Below are 17824 nucleotides of genomic sequence, written 5' to 3'. Positions count from 1 at the left end.
TTAAAAAGATACGCTTATCGTTATTTATCGTTAGTACTGCATAATAATGGCGCACAGGGAAAAAAGCAGAAAAACGGCACACACTAACGTTATTTATCAATAGTGGCACACACTAACGTTATTTATCAATAGTGGCGCACACTAACGTTATTTATCAATAGTGGCACACACTAACATTTATCAATAGCGCCCTACATAAGCCAAACTGCAGACGTTATTTAACTGCAAAATGGCGAATGGATTTAATGTAACACTGTCAAGGTTAGGGTTAGGCACCACCAGGGGAGGGGGGGGGGGGGGTCTTAGGGTTAGGCACCACCAGGGGGGTCTTAGGGTTAGGGATAGGTAAAGCGAGGGTTCTGTGTGAGAGTAGGGTTAGGTATAGTTACAGTACAATATACACCACCAGGGGGGTGGTTAGGGTTAGGCACCACCGGGGGGGTGGTTAGGGTTAGGCACCACCAGGGGGGTGGTTAGGGTTAGGCACCACCAGGGGGGTGGTTAGGGTTAGGCACCACCAGGGGGGGGTTAGGGTTAGGCACCACCAGGGGGGTGGGGGTGGTTCTGTGTGTTAACGCTAAATAACAATAAGGCTTTAACGCTAAATAACAATAAGGCTTTAACGTTAAATAGCGATAATCGGCAAACGGATTAGCGGCAACACCGTGCGCTATTATTCTCAGGCGCCATTTTCAGATGTAAGCACTCTGAGGAACTTCATAGAGGTGGTGACCTCTATGAAGTTCCTCAGAGTCCCCCAGCCAAGCAGACCGACACTGTATGTGGCAGCAAGTCACAGCTGCATAGTACATATAACATCAATCAGGGTAGATTGGCAAAAGCCCAGGTGCATGTGAGAAGTCTCAAGATCATCCAGCAAAGCAAGCCAGCAGCTGCACGGTTCACAAAAGCCCAGGTGCATGTGAGAAGTCTCAAGATCATCCAGCAAAGCAAGCCAGCAGCTGCACGGTTCACATAACATCAACCAAGCTATGCAATACAGTACCAATTGTTGGTGTCTGGCCTCTAGGAGTCCTGCGGATGCATCCAGTCATGTGTGGTGTCCTGAGAGGATCTCTATTCCACCGGGTCACTCCGTATAGTAGGCAAGGATCGCCACTGGGGTGAGCAAGGATGGCAAATGTAGTCCAGCTGAGAGAGGAAGGTGAAGAGCATCGGCATCAGGGGAGACGCCAAACACACGCCAGGCAAACCACGCTAGCCCACGACATGTTTCACCGGACACTTTCGGTTTCCTCAGGTGGGCGTGGTACACAGCTTACAACAACCTACAACTTCCTTACACACTTTGTATAAACGTCCAGCCAATCGCAGAGCGCGGAAACCTCCCGCCCCCAGCCCAGCCCCCACAAGGAGGGACAAGGGAAAGACTGTCATCGTCACCCCAAATCCAGGCGGGGGAGGGCGGGCACAGCAGCTCATGCGACCAGGAGGACGCAACAGGCAAAAACTCCGCAATGCAATCCGCGCGTCCACGGAGGCGGCGCCCCAACCCCCCCCCCCCACAAAGGCAACGTCCACCCAGGACAGAGGCCAAAAGGACCCCATCCAGAAGACGCCACAGCAAGGGGGAGGGCGGGGCGGTGCGGAGAGAGCCAGCGGGCGCCGCGCCCGAGGACCCGCACGAGCAGCATCCAGTGAGTACATCTGCACATCAAAGGCCGCACATAAATGTCAGATAAGAAGAGGTTCAGAATCATGATTATAAATCCCCACCGCAAGGAGAAATGAAAGGAAAAACATAGGTAATGACAAATCACATAGCGTCATCACCATATATCCGTAAACTACTGGATAAATCAATTATAGACATGTGTACTTAGTCACAACTAACTATGGCAAGATCTCAGGTGGTGGAACACAGCATCACAAACTCACACAACCTAATCCCACAGGCGGAGAGTAACAGCCCGCCCACACACAAGTCCCGCAGGGCAAAAACCAACCTATAGAGGTAGGAAAGGGGCATAACTGATAGATTCATTAAGACCTCGTGGGTCTGTTGCCCGTAGGTAAAAGATCCACCTCTGCTCCTTCTGCAGTAAGAGGCGGTCAAAATTGCCGCCTCTAATTGTTTTATGGATGCGGTCTAGACCGATAAAGCGTAATCGATCATGACAGCATCCCTGTTTAGCTCTAAAGTGTCTCGCTACCGGAGAGGGAACACCAGAGGTGCTCTTTGTCACAATACTATTGATATGCTGGGACATACGTGTCCTAAATTCATTTTTAGTTTTGCCCACGTAGAAAGCTCCACATGGGCAAACCAGAAGATATACCACCAAAACGGTGGCACAATTTACAAAATGATTAAGTTCCCAGGTCCTCCCATCCGGCAGCAAAACTGTTTTCCCCACCTTAATGTATCGGCACATTGTACAGCCCCCACAGCTGTACGTGCCCGTCACACTGCAGTGTTTACGGAGACTGTCCTGTCCCTGAAAGTGACTCCTGACCAATCGGTCACGAATAGATGGTGCCCGACGGTAAGCTATCTGTGGTGAGCCTGAAACTACCCCATTTAATGTAGGGTCATTAGTCAGGATGTGCCAATGACGTTTGAGGATCTTCTCCACTCGATCACTTTGTGCACAAAATTGTGTGCAAAAACGCGGGAATGAGGGCTCACTCCCTCGGGGGCCTCCCCCTCTCAACAATTTGCCGCGATCGGTAGTTTGTGCTCTATGAAACGCCCGTTTCAGTGATTTATCTGGATACCCTCGTGCGTGGAACCTCCTCCTAAGGTCATTGGCTTCATCCTGGAAATCCATTTCTCTTGAACAATTACGTTTTACTCTCAGGTATTGCCCCATAGGGATCCCTCGAACAGTATGTCTGGGATGGAAGCTGTCCGCACGTAATAACAAATTCGTTGACGTCTCTTTGCTATACAGGGTAGTGTAGATGTATCCCTGTTCAACAAGATTTATTTGCACATCTAAAAATGGTACTGTCTGCGCATGCCACTGTAAGGTGAAGCGCAAATTACGATCATTCCTGTTTAACAATCCAACGAACTCGTCAAGTGCGGCAGAGCCTCCTACAGACCACAGGACAAAGATGTCGTCTATGTACCTGTGCCACGCAAGAATGTGGTACAGGTACATAGAAAGGCCCTCATCATTCTTTTATATGCAATTAGGTAATAAATAAAATAATAAAATAAAATAAAAAAGCATTTGGGGGAAGAATGCCCAATAAACTATATTTAAAGAGACACTTAAAGGGAGGGCACAGGACTGCTGCAGGGGGCTGGTAGAAGCCCCAGGTGAGTAAAACTCATTTTTTTTCTGGCTTAAAGCGGAATATAACCCTGCATTTCAACTTTGCTCTAAAACATTATTTACAGCATATTATATGCAAAAAGCATTTTTTTTTACTAGACCAGCATTGGAAGGGTTAAACACAGAGGTTTAAAGTTCCGTGGAGAGATATGCAGAAGTTCAGATTGTTACATTCTATTTAGTTATATGTATCTATTGAGAAATGTTACTCAGCTGGGGCTCCAATAGCCCCCTGCAGCTGTCCGGTGCCCTCGCCGTCTCCCTCCGATCCTCCTGGCCCCGCCGGCAGCCACTTCCTATTTCGGTGACAGGAGCTGACAGGCTGGGGATGCAAGTGATTCTTCGCGTTCCTGGCCACAATAGCGCCATCTATGCTGCTATAGCATATATCATATACCATATAGCAGCATAGAGGGTGCTAATGTGTCTGGGAACGCGAAGAATCACTCGCGTCCCCAGCCTGTCAGCTCCTGTCACCGAAACAGGAAGTGGCTGCCGGCGGGGCCAGGAGGATCGGAGGGAGACGGCGAGGGCACCGGACAGCTGCAGGGGGCATTTTTTTGTTTGACTTAAGTGTCCCTTTGAAGCGGAATATAACCCTGCATTTCAATTTTGCTCTTAAACATTATTTACAGTATATAATATGCAACCAGCATTTTTTTTTTTACTAGACCAGCATTGGAAGGGTTTTAAAGTTCCTGGAGATTTCTGCAGACGCATCCGAAGCTGACATAGATACATTTTGTTTACATAAATGTATCTAAGTGTTGAATGTGACTCATCTCTCTGACTGAGAAGAAGTTGGAGGACAGCCAAAGAGTGTGTAACATTTCTCAATAGATACATATAACTAAATAGAATGTAACAATCTGAACTTCTGCATATCTCTCCACGGAACTTTAAACCTCTGTGTTTAACCCTTCCAATGCTGGTCTAGTAAAAAAAAATGCTTTTTTGCATATAATATGCTGTAAATAATGTTTTAGAGCAAAGTTGAAATGCAGGGTTATATTCCGCTTTAAGCCAGAAAAAAAATGAGTTTTACTCACCTGGGGCTTCTACCAGCCCCCTGCAGCAGTCCTGTGCCCTCGCAGCCACTCACTAATCCTCTGGTCCCCCGCTGCCAGTTAGTTTCGTTTTTGCCGACAGGCCCGTCAGGACTGGCCGCGCGTAGCTTTTTCCGCATTCCCGACTGTAATTAGCGCTATTGCGGGCCGCAACGCGTACAAAAATAAGCGTTGCTGCATTACGCACGCATAGATATGCAACAACGCGTATTTTTGTATGTGTTGCGGCCCGCAATAGCGCTAATTACAGTCGGGAATGCGGAAAAAGCTACGCGTGGCCAGTCCTCACGGGCCTGTCGGCAAAAACGAAACTAGCTGGCAGCAGGGGACCAGAGGATTAGTAAGTGGCTGCGAGGGCACAGGACTGCTGCAGGGGGCTGGTAGAAGCCCCAGGTGAGAAAAACTCATTTTTTTTTCTGGCTTAAGGTTCACTTTAAAGGGTAGAAAAATGAAGGCAACAAAAGTTTGTCTCGGATCCACTTTAACCTAAAAAAGTGGGGGAATCCTGATAAATGCAATGTTTATTTTGGTGTCCAATAAATTCATTCTTAAACCTCCATAATGAGGTAAGACTGTTCCTTACTGTTACCATCATGTTTGTCAATTGACATGCACACTGGGGTGCCTCCTCCCACCCTGTATAGTCTACTCCCTGTAACCGACATCCAGTGGGTCCAGTGGACCTTTTCTGTGTGAAGTATGACCCAAGTCCAGAAGAGGTCTTTCCTCTCAAGTGGAGATGGATTTCTCCACATGCTTAAAACAGTGGTTGCCTTAGAGCACCCGTGTCTGAAAGTAGAGATGTCCCAAATGGTTCGCCGGTGGACAGTTCCTAGTGAATTTTCCGCTGTTCGCGTTCTCCGTAAATTGCTAACATATGGCATGTTGGACACGCCCCCTATACATAATCATGGAGCCAAATTTTGACCCCTTACCCCACAGTCAGCAGACACATGGCAGCCAATCAGCTAGCACCCCCTCCTGGACCCCCCTATCAAAAAGCAGTTGCGGTGGCCATATTGGATTCATTCTCTGCTGGCTGCTGACTGTTAGTGAGAGCAGGGTCAGACTTGCTGTAGATAGGTAGGGAAAGCATTAGCTAGTTCTTGTTCCTCAATTGCTGTGAAAGCACCCCAAACAGCACTTTTGAGAGCTAGCACATCGGTCTCCTGTGGTTTTTTTGTGTGTGACACTCCACAGCCCACTGACACCCAGAGCTGTGTGCACACTTCTGCTGTTACCTCATAAAGTTGCACGCACAGTATCACTCCTGTGCGTTTTTAATGCATTTTCCAAGTGTTTTTCTATGCGTTTTTGCTTTAAAAAATTGTTATGTGATGTATTTCCGCTTCCTGTTGTCTTCTTAGTTATTTGCATAAAATGCAAAATGAAAACGCATGAAAAACGCACACAAAACGCATATGTGGTTTTCACTGTATTCTGATAGTCCTATTGCATTTCTTTGTGTGTGACACTCTACAGCCCACTGACACAGAGAGCTGTGTTCTAAATATAATGTGATTTCTGCCCTGTAGGGATTAAAACCCGACTTTGTGTAAACTCCGTAATTTTTAGTGGGACTTTTGCCATGGATCCCCCTCTGGCATGCCACAGTCCAGGTGTTAGACCCCTTGAAAAAACTTTTCCATCACTTTTATGGCCAGAAACAGTCTTTGTAGGTTTTGAAATTCGCCTGCCCATTGAAGTCTATGGCGGTTCACATGTTCGCGAACATTTGCGGAAGTTCACAATCGCTGTTTGCGAATGAAAAATTCTATGTTCGCAACATCTCTATCTATAAGTAGTATTCATTGTTGGCTAATTTCCCCTGAACTGAAAATACTACACCGTATTGGTGCTCCTGGTTTTCTCTGTCTTTTTCTTCCCAGTCACTGGAGTTCAACGTCTGAACCTCGACACACCGGACATCCCACACCAATATTTACAAAAATGTGAGAGGTGTACTCTCTTTTGTTAGATACTGTAGATTTGGGGTGCCAAAGTGCAGTGCAACGGGTGCTCAGCAAAACTGGTAGCCATGGTGTGTGCAAACTAAGGGCTTGATTCACAAAAGGGTGCTAACTTAGTTAGCACACCTAAAAGCCCCTTAGCACGCCTAAAGCCCTTTAGGATGCGCACATTTTCGCGCAAAGTTTAGCGCTGCACGGTGCGCGTGAAACATTGCACCGGATGCGATCAAAACTTCGCACCGGGTGCGCCTAAAACATCGCACCAGGTGCGCACCAGGACGTCGTGACGTCACAGGGACTCCCGATCCACCCTAAAGTGCAGCCTGGCGGCGATTGGCCAGGCTGCGCACGGGGTCTGCGGGGGGGGGCCTCTTTCGCGTCGGGTGGCGGCGGATCGGCGGGGAGCGGCGGCGATCAGGTAGGACACGCAGCAAGCAAAGTGCTTGCTGCGTGTTTTTAAGAAAAAATTATTCAAATCGGCCCACCAGGGCCTGAGCGGTGCCCTCTAGCGTCTCTGGACGAGCACAGCTCGTCCAGAACGCTAGGGGGTTAAAAGCTGTAAATAATAACCATAACTGGGTGCTTAATTGATTTGTTAGATAAGTTGCAGTAGGTGGTATGTAGATTTGGGTGCCTAGCAGTATTATTATTATTTATGCATGACATCTTCTGCAGTGCTACTGTTTATAGAGAATATATACAGGGCCGTAGCAATATGGGTTGCAGAGTTTGCGACTGCATCGGGGCCCTTGGGCCAGAGGGGCCCTCCCTCACCTGCAGTATTAGCTCTCTATTGGTCGTGTGCTCATAATAATCACTTCTATAGATACTTGGAGTAGTGGTAATCATTAACAAACTGCTCCCCATCCCCTTCTTGCATCTCTGACACTGTGGTTGCCATTGGCAGGTTTTGGTGCGTATCAATTGTTATGTATAGAGTCCTTGGGGGGCCCCAATGTAAAACTTACATTTGGGCCCACAGCTCCTTAACTATGCCACCGTATATATAGGCCTTGATTCACTAAAGGGTGCTAACATAGTTAGCACGCCTAAAAGCTTTATACGTGCAAACTAGGATGCTAAGTCGTTTGTACGTCTAAAGCTGTTACTTATCACGTGCAAAGTTTACCACTGCGTGCGAAACGCCGCACCGTTCGTGTGTTAAATAGCTTATGAGGCTATTTAGCACACGGACGGTGCGATGTTTCGTGCGCACCACGCAGCACTAAACTTTCCGAGCGCAAAAGTTTGCCTTTGCACGTGCTAAGGGGCTTTTCACTGGCGTGCTAACACTTAGCACCCTTTAGTGAATCAAGCCCATAGTCTTGCCATTAATAGTGATGACCGCTATCAGATAATTAAGATTACACAACATTTCGAGTACATTTTCGTAATTACTCCCATTCACAATTATGACTTGTAAATTCAATTGGTTTTGTGTAATCATTTGTAATTTCGTGTAATTTTCTCGTCATTTTGTGGCAATTTAGCCCCCATACATGCTATTGTCACCAAAATGGCTACATACTGGGCTTGATTCACAAAAGGGTGGTAACTGAGTTAGCAGGCCTAAAGCCCGTTAGGACGCATAAAGGTTAACGTGTGAAACATCGCACCAGGTGCGACTAAAACATCGTACCGGGTTTCAAGAGCACCCGGTGCAACGTTTTAGTGACACCCAGTGCGGTGTTTCGCGCACACCACTAAACTTTGCGCATGATCAATAAAAGCTTTGGGCGTGCTAACTGCTTAGCACCCTAGTTAGCACACCCAAAGCTTTTAGGCGTGCTAACTGAGTTAGCACCCTTTTGTCAATCCAGCCCACTGTATGTAAAGGAGAATAGTGGATACAAGTCAAAAAAAAAATTTTTTTTCAAACAGAAAAATGCCAAGGAAAAATGTTTTTTTTTTTAACTCAGAAAAATGACAGTTTTACTTTGCATTTAAAAAAAAAAAATTTGGGGGTCCTTTTGAAAAAAATTTTGGACCCACTATTCCCCTTAATACATGTAGCAATTTTAATGGCAATAGGCTTTGCTATTAACTGCTATATTATTGCTAAAGTCAGCACTAACTTACGTGAAAATTATGCAAAATTATGATTGCTCACAATTACAGAAGTTAATTAGGATTTTCCCCTAAATTTCACATGACGATATTGCATATTTCAATGCGAAATTACATCTTTGCAAAATGTGTGCTCATCGCTAGCCATTAACTGTCCCTCAGTGGTTCTCACACGCAAATCCCTATCATTGTCATAGGTCCATCATAGTCTAAGGTCAATATAGGGAGAAGACAATCAATGCTGTGTTTTTGGAAGAAAGAAACCCACACAGACATGGAGAGAACATACAAACTCCATCAAAATACTTCCTGAGCAGGGATTCAAAATGGGGATGATGTAGGCGAGAGTACTAGACAGTACGTCACCATGCAGCCAACAGTGGCCTCTTATGCTTGCCTTGTGGTGCTACTGAGTGTCTGGTGGTAGTAATTGGAAAAATTCGGTGACCAAAAACTATATCCTCAATGATGCGCCACAACACCAATAATATCACCATATAAGTACAAGGATATATAGTAAAAAAGTAGTTTTGAAGAGACAAAAAAAGTTTCAAGATGATCTTAAATTTTAATGTATCAAAAAGTTCTTTTGTAAAAACAGAGTTCACAAATCTTCAAGCGGATTCATCTTTGCAAACAACATCCCATTATCAAGTACCAAAAACAAATGTTGAAATATGCAATTGTTTAAAAAGGCGACAACGTCGACTTGTTTCGGAGTAACCTTCTTCAGGCCTTCACAAACAATTGTAATCTAAAATGTAATGTATAGAAAATACAACATTAAATTACAGTAATTAACAATAAAGCAAGCAAACTGCATCAAATACATAAAAATAAATATGAAAATTAAATAACAACAATGGTAACATAATCAAAAATACCAAGATGAGAGCAGACCAGAAAAAAATAAATAGACTCAAGAGAGATAAGCCAGAAAAAAAATAAGCCAGAAAATCAAAAAAATAAAAAATAAACAAAAGCCACCTGAAAAAAAAAAAAATAACCAAACTGTATAGGAATCATAGATCCTATAGAAAATTGGAAGGAAAAGAGAGCAAACAAATCTACCTCACCACTGAATGAAGGGAAAGGAGGAGATACAGGTAAAAATCAGAATACCTGTAATATACAGGACAAAAATTGGGACGGGTACCATCTGGACAAAATCAAGCCAGGAAACACCACCTAAAATAATGACACAATATATAATATATAAAAAGTTAATATGTGCTATTCAATGTAAAAAAATGCTCCAACATAAGGATATTTCAGCAATCAGGTAGCTAGCAAATAACGTATTAATGGGCAATATATAGCCATTTTGCAGTGGCCGGATAGTTAGTAAATAATCATACATTTACAAATAATGAACCATACTAAGAGCTAAAAGTAAGGAAACAGTCAAAATAGTAAATTCCATGGCCATTTATCAATCAAAAAAATCAGGATGTTAATAAAACTAATAAACAATGGACACAGCACACAGGAAAGATGTACCAGGAAAGAGTGGTAACGAGTGATGACTGAGCTGACAATTTATAGGGAGTAACCACACCCCTAACTCACTCCAGAATGATAGAAACCACCTGTAAGATCACAGGAAAGAGGCCTGGAACACGCATGTTAACTCTGAAAGTTCAATAAAGTATTCCTATCTGTGGGTTTAGTATACAGGTCGAGACTGAGCAGCCGCCCATAAACTGACACATTGACATCAAGAAAAGGCACTGCTTTACCTCCCACGTGATGATGAGGGCATACTGACCAAATAACTTGATCAGGTATACCCACTTTTCTTCAAAATCCTCCACGAAGACGTTTGCATACACCGGAGCTACATTACTTCCCATGGCCGAACCACGTAGTTGTAGGTAAAAAGAATCCTGAAAAAGAAAATAGTTCCGTGTAAGAACCATTTGAAGCAATGTCAATATAAAATCCAATTGTAAAGCACTCACTGTAGAGTCTGCCAATATCGCATCTTTAATAGCCTGAATCCCTTTAATATGAGGGATGCAGGTATATAAGGACTCAATGTCTAAAGCAGAGGTCTCAAACTCGCGGCCCGCGGGCCATTTGCGGCCCTCGGTACAATATTTTGTGGCCCTCACCAGCAAAAGAGACACTGAAGCAAACTATTTTTGCCTATTTTACCTTATAGTTCGCTTCAGTGCTCCCAAGTAATCCGCCGCATCCCCGCCGCTAAACGAGGTCTGCAGAGCCCCCAAATCCTCCGAGCAAAAATCCACGATGTTTGTGCATTTGCTGCGCTGAGGGGCAGAGCTTCCAGCTGTAGCTCTGCCCCTCCTGACGTCAATCGCCGCACGGATCGCAGCCTCTCCCCGCCCCTCTGTTTGAAGGAAGAGTGAGAGGGGCGGGCAGAGGCGGCGATCCGCCGCGATTGACGTCAGGAGGGGCAGAGCTGAAGCTGAAAGCTCTGCCCCTTCCAGGAAATGCCGGCGGATTGCCCCCCGGGGGATTTGGGGGCTCTGCAGCTTTTTGTGAAATCCCTTATGCGGCCCTGCCTCATCGTGACTTTGCCTCCGGCGGCCCCCAGGTAAATTGAGTTTGAGACCCCTGGTCTAAAGTAATGAGGGAACAATTTTCATGAGGCAATACAATACGCTGAGCAACCTTAATAAATTCAGAAGTATCCCTAAGGTATGACATCTGATTAATCATGTATTTGCGTAAAACACGGTCAAGGAAAATAGCTACTCTACTAAAAATCATGGCCAGGCGACTATGGGTCAACCTGGGGGTTGACATGGATTTTTATGCAATTTTGGCAGACAATAAATTACATGCAATGCAGGATGGTCATTGTACAAATATTCATACAGTTTCTGATCAATAATATCACCAGCAAGTGCATCATCTAACGCAATCTTAAGGAGAACCCGAGGCGGGGTTCTTCCATCACAATCCCCATACAGAGGCTGGGTCTGCCTATAGAGCCCAGCCTCTGTTGCTATTTAGTTTCCTCCAAAGCCCCCCCTGTGCGCTGTCAGACCCCATAAAACACAGCCGCGCTGGCGACACGCAGTGTGTCGCAGCCGGCTGTGTTTATCTCACTAATGTCAGTCTCCACTCTCCCGCCTCCTGAATCGCTCTGGTCCCCACCCACATCCCTTCCCTGGCCGCTGATTGGAGGGAAGGGACGCGGGCGTGGACCGGAGCGATTCAGGAGGCGAGGGAGCAGCCGAGACTGACGTTAGTGAGGTAAACACAGCCGCATAGCGCGGCTATGATTTATGGGGTCTGACAGCGCGCAGGGGGGTCTTTGGAGGAAACCAACTAGCAACAGAGGCTGGGCTCTATAGACAGACCCAGCCTCTGTATGGGGATTGCGATGGAAGAACCCCGCCTCGGGTTCTCTTTAAAGAGGATCTGTAACATGAAAAGATCCCCTGGGGGGTACTCACCTCGGGTGGGGGAAGCCTCCAGATCCTAATGAGGCTTCCCACGCCGTCCTCCATCCGTCAGGGGTCTCGCTGCAGCCCTCCGTGGAGTCCGTGCAGCGGTGACGTCAATATTTACCTTCCTGGCTCCTGCGCAGGCGCTCTGACGGCTGTCGGCTCCGAACTACACGGAAATACCCGATCGCCGTCGGATCTGCTCTACTGCGCAGGCGCAAGTTTCCTGCGCCTGCGCAGTAGAGCGGACCCGAATGAGATCGGGTATTTCCGTGTAGTTCGGGCCGGAAAGCCGCCACAGCGCCCCCGCTGGAGCCAGCAAAGGTAAATATTGAACTGACAGTCGGCACAGTCGCCGGCTGTTCGGAGGGCTGCGGCGAGACCCCCGTGGGACAGAGGACGGCGTGGGAAGCCTCATTAGGATCCGGAGGCTTCCCCCACCCGAGGTGAGTACCCCCCAGGGGATCTTTTTAATGTTACAGAGTCTCTTTAAGATCTTTCAAGAATTTCTGACTGGGATCATAATCCAGTTGGCAGTAAACAGAAGCATCACTGAGTTGATGTTTAATTTCTTGAACTTAATCTGACTTGTTCATAACAACTACTGCTCCTCTCTTAATGACTATTGAATCACTAACGTTGAGGTCATTAAGGGCTTGTCTTTCTTCCTTTGTAAAGTATATATATATATATAAGGAAGAAGGCCTCTTTCATAACGAGATTCTAGAAGACCCAAATCCTGTTTAATTAATCTAATAAAAGACTTAATATGAATATTGTCCCGGGGTGGTTTACTGCATGAATTAATTTTAAGATTCAAATCACTGCTCATGAACAGCGCTCCCTTTCTGGAAGTAGGATTCTTAACCTATTTTGGTTCCTGGACGTAGAAACTACGTCCAGGAACCATGCGCGCTACCGCGGCCGATCACACGCGTGCACGCGCACTCCCGGCCGCGGATTCGGTACCCAAGGAATCAATGTATCGGGCTATGGTGCCCGATCACTGATTCCTCTCCCCCGCTGAAAAAGCGTCAGCTTCTCTCGGAAGCTGCGCCTTTTCTGGCTGTTCCCTCCCCGATGAGTCACTCTAAGCGTCTGTTACGCTTAGAGTGACGTCATGTAAACGAACTCATGGCCGCCATCTTGTGGCCAAAAAGTAAAACTACAACTGTAAGGAAAAAAAATAAAAATGAACACACATTTACATTATAAATCTATTGTTTACCTCCCACCCTCCCAAAACTACCCAAATAAATTGTTTACTATAAAAAAAACAACAACATTACAATAAAAAAAAAACATGTAAATATTTACCTAAGGGTCTAAACTTTTTAAATATCAATGTAAAGATGAAATATTTCTATATTTTTTTTTATTTTAAACTTGTAAATAGTGATAGATGCAAAATGGAAAAAATGCACCTTTATTTCCAAATAAAATATTGTCGCCATACATTGTGATAGGGACATAATTTTAACGGTGTAATAACTGGGACATATGGGCAAATACAATACGTGAGTTTTAATTATGGAGGCATGTATTATTTTAAAACTATAATGGCTGAAAACTGAGAAATAATGTATTTTTCCATTTTTTTTCTTATTCTTCCTGTTAAAATGCATTTACAGTAAAGTGGCTCTTAGCAAAATGTACCCCCCAAAGAAAGCCTAATTGGTGGCGGAAAAAAACAAGATATAGATCAGTTCATTGTGATAAGTAGTGATAAAGTTATAGGCTAATGAATGGGAGGTGAACATTTCTCACGTGAAAACGACGGAATGCGAATGGGTTAACTTATATTTTTTGTTTGGACCAATAGACTTTCCATCGTAAATTGTCAATAATGGCCATGGAATTTACTATTTTGACTGTTTCCTTACTTTTAGCTCTTAGTATGGTTTATTATTTGTAAATGTATGATTATTTACTAACTATCTGGCCGCTGCAACATGGCTATATATTGCCCATTAATACGTTATTTGCTAGCTACCTGATTGCTGAAGTATCCTTATGTTGGAGCATTTTTTTTACATTGAATAGCGCATATTATTATCTTTTTATATATTATATATTGTGTCATTATTTTAGGTGGTGTTTCCTGGCTTGATTTTGTCCAGATGGTACCCGTCCCAATTTTTGTCCTGTATATTACAGGTATTCTGATTTTTACCTGTATCTCCTCCTTTCCCTTCATTCAGTGGTGAGGTAGATTTGTTTGCTCTCTTTTCCTTCCAATTTTCTATAGGATCTATGATTCCTACACAGTTTGGTTATTTTTTTTTTTTCAGGTGGCTTATGTTTATTTTTTTTATTTTTATTTTTTTTCTGGCTTATTTTTTTCTGGCTTATCTGTCTTGGGTCTATTGGTCTGCTCTCATCTTGGTATTTTTGATTAAGTTACCATTGTTGTTATTTAATTTTCATATTTATTTTTTATGTATTTCATGCAGTTTGCTTGCTTTATTGTTAATTACCGTAATTTATTGTTGTATTTTTTATACATTACATTTTGGATTAAAATTGTTTGAAAGCCTGAAGAAGGTTACTCCGAAACAAGTCGACATTGTCGCCTTTTTAAACAATTGCATATTTCAACATATGTTTTTGGTACTTGATAATGGGATGATGTTTGCAAAGATGAATACGCTTGATGATTTGTGAACTCTGTTTTTACAAAATAACTTTTTGATACATTAAAATTTAAGTTCATCTTGAAACTTTTTTGTCTCTTCAAAAATACTTTTTTTTTACTATATCTCCTTGTACTTATATTGTCTGGTGGTAGTGGCAGAGCTGATGACACACAAGACACCCCACTACTCCTCTTCAGGGACACCAAGGGTCACTTGACAAACAGTATGCCATGTGGGGCACAGTGAGACATTGACCACGTCTACAGGCTCACTTTGAAACTTGCTGTTGCTGTCCTGGCCGCTTCTGCCTCTCCGGCTTTCCTGCAAAAAAGTGAGTAGCAGCTCCTTAGGCTGACACAAGGGGGCTCCTACCATCCTGCTTCAAGAAGGGCCCTCTCTCTCTGCTCTTCAGCTTCCAGGGCTGCAATAAAACTCCAGGACTGCACCATACAGGTTCCTCAACCTCTGAAGTGCAATCAGGTAAAAGACAGATACTACTAGGGGGAAGGGGGTGGAGAGGCCTGTACTACTGGCACTGAAAGCGGTGAAGGGTAAACAGAGATGCAGGGAGCTGCGGAAACAGTAAATTCGGGCGCCTGAGGCTAGTGGACAAATCGGGTGCCGCCATTCACTTCTATAATAAATATCGTTTAATGGGCGCCCGGTAGGAAAAAAGGGCGCCGGAGAAAACTAACGTTTTAAAAGCGGCGCCCGGAGACTTAATGTTTTATTACTGTTTCTCATGATTACACATTATTTAATGATTTATACATGTTTAAATATTATTTTTAAACGAAAACCAGTACAATATTTTTCCCAAACATTATTTTTAAACGAAAAACATTACTTTTTTTTTTTTTTTTTTTTTTTTTTTTACATTATTTTTAAACGAAAACAATTACAGGGGGGTCTTAGGTTTAGGCACCAACAGGGGGGTCTTAGGTTTAGGCACCAACAGGGGGTCTTAGGTTTAGGCACCAACAGGGGGGTCTTAGGTTTAGGCACTAACAGGGGGGTCTTAGGTTTAGGCACCAACAGGGGGTCTTAGGTTTAGGCACCAACAGGGGGGTCTTAGGTTTAGGCACCAACAGGGGGGTCTTAGGTTTAGGCACCAACAGGGGGGTCTTAGGTTTAGGCACTAACAGGGGGGTCTTAGGTTTAGGCACCAACAGGGGGGTCTTAGGTTTAGGCACTAACAGGGGGGTCTAGGGGTTAGGGGTAGGTACAGGGAGGGTTACTTAGGCACCAACAGGGGGGGTCTTAGGTTTAGGCATCAACAGGGGGGTCTAGGGGTTAGGGGTAGGTACAGGGAGGGTTACTTAGTAATTTTTTTTTTAAACGTTATTATGCGTTTCATTATTTAAACGAAAGATTAACGTTTTTACAATTGCCGATTTAATACACATTATTTAATGATTTATAACGTTTAAAAACATTACTTTTAAACGAAATACATTTTTAAACGTAATCCATGTTTATCGTTAAAAACCCGGCGCCCTTTTTTCCCATCGCCCCTTTTTAACGTACGCGGGAGCTGCTGCTGCTGATGATCATATGGAGGATCCCCTGAGAATAATGGTGCTTCAGGCAATGGCCTGGAATGTCTTTGCTCAAAAACAGCCTTGAACAGATTGCATCTTTAATCAAGGGAATGAAAGCACCTACTTTCAAGTGATAAATGTATCATTTTTGTAGATATGAAGACAGTAGTGAAATCCAAAGACTTGTCATAATGCTTGAGCATACATCCTGGATTATTATATATTCTCTGCTGTGATTTCTTCTATCAGAATGTAAGTCGTACCTTTAACTTGACAGGACATCAGAATGTGCAGCATAGAGGCCTCATCGGAGCATAAGGAGTTCTGCAGCTTCTTTGAAACGATAGTTGAGGATCTGACAGCAGAGAACTGGGATCACCCTGAGATCGGGGAGGCCATGTCATGGCTAAAAGAGGTAATGTTGCTTCCAATAGTGTACTTATTATGCTCTGATCATGCTGCCCTTTTCCTTCCTACAGGTTCTAGTGTACTAAACCTTTTATTATGCACTGTTTCCATAGTTCACAACTGTTCCTTCTTTTGGAGGGACAGTCCCTCTTTGGGAACCCTGTCCCTCTTTCTTCCTTATTTGTCCCACTTCCGATGTACAGATTTATTGTAAATATATATATTTCTCTACAGAAATATGTGTTTAACTGACTTGAAACTTTATTCTCATCAATTAAATTGATATATTTCTTATTTTCAAATGTTAAAATGAATTAAAACTACTGATGATAGAAATGACCAGTGTGGTTTGAATAATAAAACTACATTCTTTGGCTCTGAATACTTTGTGATATGCATGGTGAGGGGTGTGGTGGGGCGTGGTTTGAGGTGCGGCAGGGGCATGTCTTTTACCCTAAAATTACCTTGCCTCTCTTATGTCCATAGGAGTACAATGATGCTAACCTGCCCCACTTCTACCTGTAGGGCTGTAAAGCATTACCCCTGAGATCAGGGATGCCTCTAGCCATTTTGTCACTCCAGGCACAAAAACCTGTAAGAAAACCAAAGAAAGGCACAAGGGGGCATAAGGAGGCACAGGGGGACAGAAGGAGGCATGAAGGGGTACAGAACGAGGCAGAGGTGGCACAGGGGGACTAAAGGGGGCACATTGAGACAGAAGGAGGGACAAAAAGAGACAGAAGGCATAAAGGGAGAGAAAAGGACAAACAGGGGGTCAGCTATGGCACAAGGGACTGAAGGAAGCACAAGGAGACAGAAGGAGGCGCAAAAGGGACCAAAGGAGGCACAGAGGGGGGAAAAGGATGCACAAGGCACAGAGGGACACAGTGGCAGCTGCCTTCAACTTACATTAAGCAGATGCAGCAGAAGCAAGTAATAGAACACCTAAGGGGCAGGGCTTAGCCAGGGGGCTTAGTCCAGCAACATGGCACCTCCAGGATTAATGGCACTCCAGTCAATAGCCTGTACTGCCTATGCCTAAAGGTGCCCCTGCTTTAGATCACCCCTCCCATCCTCTGTTTGGAGAAGTGCACACTATTACTATTTGATTACTATCAGGCTACACTCCCTCCTGGAGCCCCCCCCCCCCCCCTATAAAAGGCAGTTGAGTCGGCCATGATATCACTCTGTGTGCTGCGTAGTTAGTGAGAGAAGGGAGAGAGTTGCTGCAGAGATTAGGGAAAGCTTAGTTAGGCTGTTGTTAGACTTGTTAGCTTGCTGATACTTTTTGCTAAAAAGCACTACTGACACTTCCATATACAGCCCTGTCAGTTGCAGCTGGCCCTTGCTAATTGCTATACTGTGCAAGACCTTTTCACTGCACCTGTGTGTGACAGCTGCACATTTGTAA

At 44.4% G+C, this 17824-nt stretch overlaps 1 protein-coding gene across 1 annotated transcript in view; it reads left to right on the top strand.

The window, feature by feature from the left end:
* The window catches only part of LOC137543635 (farnesyl pyrophosphate synthase-like), a 120104-nt gene that overhangs the window by 67369 nt on the left and 34911 nt on the right, over positions 1-17824 (top strand). The window contains exon 3 of the mRNA XM_068264758.1: positions 16283-16420. Coding sequence (XP_068120859.1) covers positions 16283-16420 — 138 coding nt within the window. The remainder of the gene's footprint in view (positions 1-16282; positions 16421-17824) is intronic.

Source organism: Hyperolius riggenbachi, unplaced genomic scaffold, assembly GCF_040937935.1.
Source record: "Hyperolius riggenbachi isolate aHypRig1 unplaced genomic scaffold, aHypRig1.pri scaffold_134, whole genome shotgun sequence".
NCBI classification, from domain to species: Eukaryota; Metazoa; Chordata; class Amphibia; order Anura; family Hyperoliidae; genus Hyperolius; species Hyperolius riggenbachi.
The sequence above is the reverse complement of the archived record's forward strand: the minus strand, read 5'-3'. Positions and strand labels throughout refer to the sequence as shown.